Here is a 6,496-nt window from a genome sequence, read left to right on the forward strand (position 1 = left end):
GAGAGAATCGATTCATTGTCTCACGCAACCCTAGTTTTTACATCGTCGAGTACTTTTCGGCTGAAACCTTCGAGATCTACTTGCCCTCTACTTCCGACTAAAACCCTAGTCTACAATCTGTAGGCATTGATAAGTTAATCCCTTGTCAGTGGTCGACCTATCATTATTCCTGCCCCATCGATGGGATGCGGTGGATCTTGGTCCAAGGCAGCACATGTAATTCCCTCGGTCGACGTGCCACAACGACATGTGCATCGTTGTTTGCATATTCATCGACTCACAAAGCCTCGTTAGCGATGGTGCTTCTTTGGATATGGCAATGGTGGAGGCTCGGCGCCTCTTCCAACGTGCGCCTAGGAGGCGTTGGAGTTTGGCGGCGGCGGCATTTAGCAACTGCTGCAAACCCTAGAGATAGTTCTGTATTTTTCTGTCCTTTAGGATTCTATCTACAAAGTTTTCAGAACAACTGCTTTTTCAAGTATGTCTTTTAGTTTTTACGTTTATTTGTTCATGTAACTTGAATTTATATTAATCAGAAATATGTGGTTGCTCTCAAATACAAAAAAAACTAACTTTGTTTTCCACTCTGTAAAGGGCAAATATCTTATGCTTTCACGAGTATGTCCCCTTGATCTCAACATGAAATCCCTTAGGCCTTGTTTGGTACTGATGTTTTAGGCCTTGTTTACTTCTAGGGTATTTATGGGGATGGGAGGGGATTATTTCGTATCCCGGAAAATCCCCACTAGTCCGTTTACTTCTCCGGTTTTGAACGACATAATCCCGAGATATCCCCTCCCATCCCCACATTTTTTGCCTAAATCAAAAACTCTCCATCATACTAGTGTATTTTTGGGGAGGGGTATTTGAGGGGATTGGGTGAACACCAAATCCCCTCCCATCCCCATACCTATTGGAAAGAAAAATACGAGAGAAGTAAACAAGGCCTTAGTGGGGATAATACTCTAGAGTATTGGGTGAATCTCTACTGTCATCCAATCCCCACAAAACCTCATCCCCAATCCACTAGGTAGGGGTAGAGTATTGGGGATTGAAAAAATTACACTAAAATTTGAAGAAAAGTGGGGAAAAGTGGGGATAAGTGGGGATTAAACTCGCTCATACTCTAGCACCAAACATGTATTGGGGATAGGTGGGGATTTGAAGTTTAGGGCGGATAATCCCCGCTAATCCCCACTAAAACTCTAGTACCAAACAAGCCCTTAGTGATGTGGACTGGTGGTTGAGACCAGGACTATTTTGTTCGTTTTTGTTCTTCTATTCTATGTTGATTATTTTTATTTTGCAAGAAGGTCACGAGTTTGGTCCCCGTCTCCTACCTTATATGGAAGAATGTGTAGTTTCTTGTGCACGCCCCTTGTTTCCCCTCTTCATCTATACACCTCTGCCGATTTCCAAGGAGAATGGAGGAGCATGTTCTTTCGTCTGCTGATCTCAATAGCTACATTTCCCATCAGGCATCCTGATCACATAGCTTCCATCAACTCTTATCTTGGCAAGCAACAACGGGAACGAGCACGGCAGCTATTCCTGTTTAGTGATCCCGGCCAGCTACCTACCTGCTGCCGACCTTTAGCTTTGCAGAAGATCGATGGAAACCCAAGAAGGTGATGCACACAGCTCTGAATCCGATGCCTCCAAAGAGAAAGGGAGAGGTGGATTTGTAGCCCTACCGTTCATCATAGGTATGTAATATTTTCCCCTCCTACTGCGCCGCCGGTAGGGGATTCCGAACTGAGAATGATCATCCATGATAGACATGACATGTACCCATTGGAAATCAAACAAAAACTTAGACTGCTCCTATGCACTTTGCTGAAGATTTTGTACTAGTGCAAGAGAAAGAACAAGCTTTTCTTAGTACTCCCTCCATCACACGAAATATGTCGGAAGTTTGTCAAAAATACTATTTAGTGTCTAGATACATCCAAATTTAGACAATTCTCGGATAAGTTTTATAGGACAAAGGTACTAGATTTAGCTTCAGCCTATCTTCAATCTGGAGCTATATTCTAGAACCCAGGTTTACATGATGTCTAGCCATGTAGCATTTCCATCTGCATTCACGCCCTTATATTTGATGAAGTTTTTCTATCTTCCCTTTGTTCCCCTAGCAAATGAGATGTTGGAGAGAGTTGCTGGATTCGGGCTCAACACCAACATGATCATGTACCTCACCAAGCAGTACCACCTGAGCAATGTCACTGCCGGAGCGACGCTGTTCGCGTGGGCGGCGGCAGCAAATTTTGCACCCATTCCCGGCGCGTTGATAGCCGACATGTACATAGGCCGGTTCGTGGCCATTTCGATAGGATCCATTGCATGTCTAACAGTAAGTGTAAAATTTCGCCCGATCCTTGCCACACATATACATTTTGTCTAACAGTTTTTTTTTGTGAAGTATTTTGTCTAGCAGTCAGGCGCCAGGAATGCGTACTTACGTTAGATCTGTACTTACTGCAGGGGATCGTTTTCCTATGGCTTAGCGCCATGATACCCGGCGCACAGCCGCCACCGTGCGGCATAGGCCTCGCTCTGGCGCAGTGCACGCCCCCGGGGCCGAGGCACCTCGCCTGGTTGATAGCCGGCTTCACCTTCCTGTCCATCGGCGCGGGCGGCATCCGGCCGTGCTCCATGGCGTTCGGCGCGGACCAGTTCTCCAGGCACCCCAAGGAGCAGCGGTCCAGGATCCTGCAGGCCTACTTCAACGCCTACTACGCGTCCATAGGGGTGGCCTTCACCGTCGCCGTCACGGTGATCGTCTACGTGCAGGACAACGTCGGGTGGAAGGCTGGGTTCGCCGTCCCCATGGCCCTCATGACGCTCTCCGCGGCGAGCTTCCTCCTCGGCTCCCGACTCTACATCAAGGAGAAGGGGTCCAAGCAGATGTTCTCCGGGATCGGAGGCGCGATATTGGCGGCAGTGAAGAACTACAGGGTGCGGTTGCCGGCCAAGACGGAGGACGGCGTGTATCATCATCAGAAAGACTGCAAGCTCACTGTCCCCACAGACAAGCTGAGGTGAGCGGGGAGAGACTAAAACACATGACCGATCAACGCATCATCAATTGTTCACCTGACATATATATATGGCGATACCGTTCAGGTTCTTGAACAAGGCTTGCATGATCAGCAGTTTTGGGAACAATGTCGAGTCGGCCTCGGAGTGCCACGTCAACGGCGACAGGAGGCTGTGCACGGTGGACCAGGTGGAGCAGCTCAAGTCCGCGATCCGAATCCTACCCATCTGGTCGTCCACCGTGTTCCTGGCGCAGGCCATAGGCCAGAACTACGCCGTGCTGCAGGCCAACGAGATGGACCGGCGCATGGGCGCGTTCCGCGTGCCGGGCTGCTCCCTCACCATGTTCAACATGGTCACCATGTCGCTGTGGTCGGGCAGCTACGACCGGTGGATCGCCCCGGCGCTGCGGCGCGTCACGGGCAACCCGCGCGGCCTCACCATGAAGCAGCGCATCGGCGTCGGCCTGCTGCTCGCCACCGCGGCCATGGCCGTGTCCGCCGCCGTCGAGGGCGCGCGGCGCAGGCTGGCGCTGGCCGGAGCCGCCCCCATGTCTGCGTTCTGGCTCGTGCCGCAGTTCGCGCTCATGGGGCTCGCGGAGGCGTTCGGGGTGATCGGGGAGCTGGAGTTCTTCTACACCGAGCTGCCCAAGAGCATGGCCAGCTTCAGCATGGCGCTGCTCTACATGGCACTGGGGGTGGGCAACCTCGTCAACAGCTTGATCGTCAAGGTGGTCGACCAGGCGAGCAGAAGTGGAGGGAGGACGAGCTGGCTCTCGAGCGATCTGAACGCCGGCCACTACGACTACTACTACTGGCTGCTCGCCTGTTTGGGCGCCGTCAACTTTGTCTACTTCCTCTGGTGCGCCTGGGCGTACGGCGAGGAGGAGAAGAACGTGCAGTGGGAAGAGGAGGGCGAGGCAGAACGACCGGTGGCTTAGTTTTGTAGGTTCAGCTCAGCCGCCTCCCTCCGTGTTTACATAGGCCATTTTTACCGCGAGTCTGCACTCGGAGTGACTTGTGGGACGAAAATCAGGTGTTGAAGGTTTCAAAGTTCCCAAGGGCACATAAGACCGAAAACTTGTTTTTATAGGCGCCGGTACCTACCGGAGTGATGTTAGCAATGACGTCAGTCATGTGATGACCAATTTTTTCACAAAATTGTGAAACAAATTTAAAACATAATTGAAACATAACTGAAACACTAATATTTTTGTGAAACAAACCGTAGTGACATCATCAATGATGTCATCAGTTTCACTTTTTGTCAGACTGTTTCACAATATTTCCCATGTATCACTTTAGTTTCAAAAAAGTTCCACTTGTATTTCAATTATTAGTTTTATATTAGACAAATGTCAAAAGCCTCACCAATCTCAAAGCAGAGAGTGAACGGTAGATGTAACACCTACACCTACCGGCGCCTTTAAAATCGCCGCTCTCCACATAAGGCATCCCTCCCAGCAACTCATTTTGCCGTGCGTTAGTGAACACCATTGTTTATTGGTTTGCATCTTTTTCAGAGATATTACCTCCATTCCAAACATTCAAAAATATATGACATTCTAGAAATACATGTATTCAAACTTATTTAACTATCGATATGTGAAAAGATTTCATGATTGGTAAAATGTAATGTGTTCTGACAAAAATTATAATTATGTAATTTTATATATTTTTTACCACTAACATATTGTAAAAAAAAAAAAACAGCCCTCTATACACATTATCTAATCCGAAACCTTTTCTTCCATCCTTAGCTTATTTCGTGAGGTCACCGGGCTTGACATTAACTTCCAAAAAAGTATGGTGGTGCCTATTAGTTAGATGCCAAGACATTGACCTTGATGATGTGCTTGGGGGAGTTGCCAGTTCTATGTTCCTCCTTTCACATGAAGTATTTGGGTCTCCCGCTCTCGGTTTGAAAGCTTAAAAGCGTGGACTTCCAACCCCTTGAAGACAAGATGGTTGGGAAACTCGGGAATGGAAGAAAACATCAATGCGGCCGGCCGTGGGGATCTTGTCAAGTCGGTCCTAACTTCTCAAGCTATGTTCCACCTTACACCCCTTAACGTCTCGCCAGGTTGCCTCGCTTCCATGAACACAATAGGCCGGGCTTTCCTTATGGCCAACACTAGAGAGGTCGCCAGTGGCAAGTGAAAGCAAATTGGAAGGCGGTGTGTATACCAAAGAAACTTGGTGGCTTGGAAATTTTGCATCTTGAGAAATTTGTTAGAGCTCTTCGGTTGCGGTGGGCGGTGGCCTTGGTTCGAATGGCGCGGCCCAAAGAAGCTTTGGGTTGGGATGGGCACCCCTTGTGATGTTGTTGACATGGATTTCTTCTTTGTTGCCGCCAGTATCACCATTGGTAATGGAAAAATCTTGGGATTCCCCTTGGCTCAATGGGGAAAAGCCCAATAACATCACCCCGCTCATCCACGAGGTCTCCACAAGAAATAAATGGAAGGTCCATCAAGCCTTGCTTAACAACGCATGGATCGCAAAGATAAAAAAATGGATGCTACTTTGACCGTGCAACACATTCATGAATATCGGCTTTGGATTAAACTCAATAGTATCATAGACTGGCGCTTACCGGAGCCACCGCAATGTTGGCGTTCTAGCTCGTGCCACAGTTCGCGCTCATTGGGCTCGCCGGGGCGTTCGGCATCATCGAGGAGCTCAAATTCTTCTACACCAAGCTGCCCAATAGCATGGCCAGCTTCAGCATGGCGCCCCTCTACATGGCCCTGGTGATCGTAAGGTTGTTGACCAGGCGAGCAGAAGTGGAGGGAGGACGAGCGGGCTCTCTAGCGATCTGAATGCCGGACACTGCGACTACTACTACTACAATACTACTGGCTGCTCGCCTGTCTAGGCGCCGTGAACTTTGGGTAGTTCCTCTGGTGCGCCTAGGCGTACGACGAGGAGGAGAAGAACATGCAGTGGGAAAAGGAGAGAGGCGGAACGACCGGCTCAGGTGCCTCCGTCGGTGTCACAGGTCATTTTTACCGTGAGTCTGGGCTCAGAGTGACTTGTGGTTTGTGGGACGAAAATCACAGGTTGCATGGATGGTTCTCTGAGCACTGGTTGAAGGTTTAAAACTTCCAAGGGCACATAGACATACGTGCCGCTCATTTTGCCATGCATTAGTGAACACCATTGTCTTTTGTTTGTAGCTTTTTCAGAAATATCACCTCCATTTGACACATTCAGAAACAGATGACATCCCAGAAAAAAAGAACATGTATTCAGACTTCTTTAACTATCAATTTAAATCTAAAAAAAACTATCAATTTATAAAAAGATCATGATTGGTAAAATTAATCTTGTCATGAAAAATATTTCACAATTATGTAATTTACATCTTTTGAACCAACACGCGGTAAACAACGGTCATGTATCCATATCCAAAGCATCATGTAAACTGGAATGGACACCGGTTTCGGCTATCCAAT

The 6,496-nt window shown here is 48.3% G+C and overlaps 1 protein-coding gene across 1 annotated transcript; it reads left to right on the forward strand.

Moving 5' to 3' along the window:
• Nucleotides 1-1,612: 1,612 nt before the first annotated feature.
• On the forward strand, nt 1,613-3,979 carry LOC124663137 (protein NRT1/ PTR FAMILY 1.2-like). Its single transcript, XM_047200875.1, has 4 exons — nt 1,613-1,706; nt 2,136-2,353; nt 2,485-3,041; nt 3,127-3,979. The coding sequence occupies exons 1-4, from the start codon at nt 1,613-1,615 to the stop codon at nt 3,977-3,979; spliced, it is 1,722 nt and encodes a 573-aa protein (XP_047056831.1).
• Nucleotides 3,980-6,496: the final 2,517 nt, after the last annotated feature.

This window comes from Lolium rigidum, chromosome 6 (genome assembly GCF_022539505.1).
Source record: "Lolium rigidum isolate FL_2022 chromosome 6, APGP_CSIRO_Lrig_0.1, whole genome shotgun sequence".
Classification (NCBI taxonomy): domain Eukaryota; kingdom Viridiplantae; phylum Streptophyta; class Magnoliopsida; order Poales; family Poaceae; genus Lolium; species Lolium rigidum.

Bases quoted from the DNA above. Each gene is read 5' to 3' on its own strand.
- LOC124663137 (XM_047200875.1), top strand. From the start codon at position 1,613: ATGGAAACCCAAGAAGGTGATGCACACAGCTCTGAATCCGATGCCTCC. The intron at 2,354-2,484 runs GTAAGTGTAAAA...TACTTACTGCAG, and splicing joins GATCCATTGCATGTCTAACA to GGGATCGTTTTCCTATGGCT. The intron at 3,042-3,126 runs GTGAGCGGGGAG...GATACCGTTCAG, and splicing joins GTCCCCACAGACAAGCTGAG to GTTCTTGAACAAGGCTTGCA.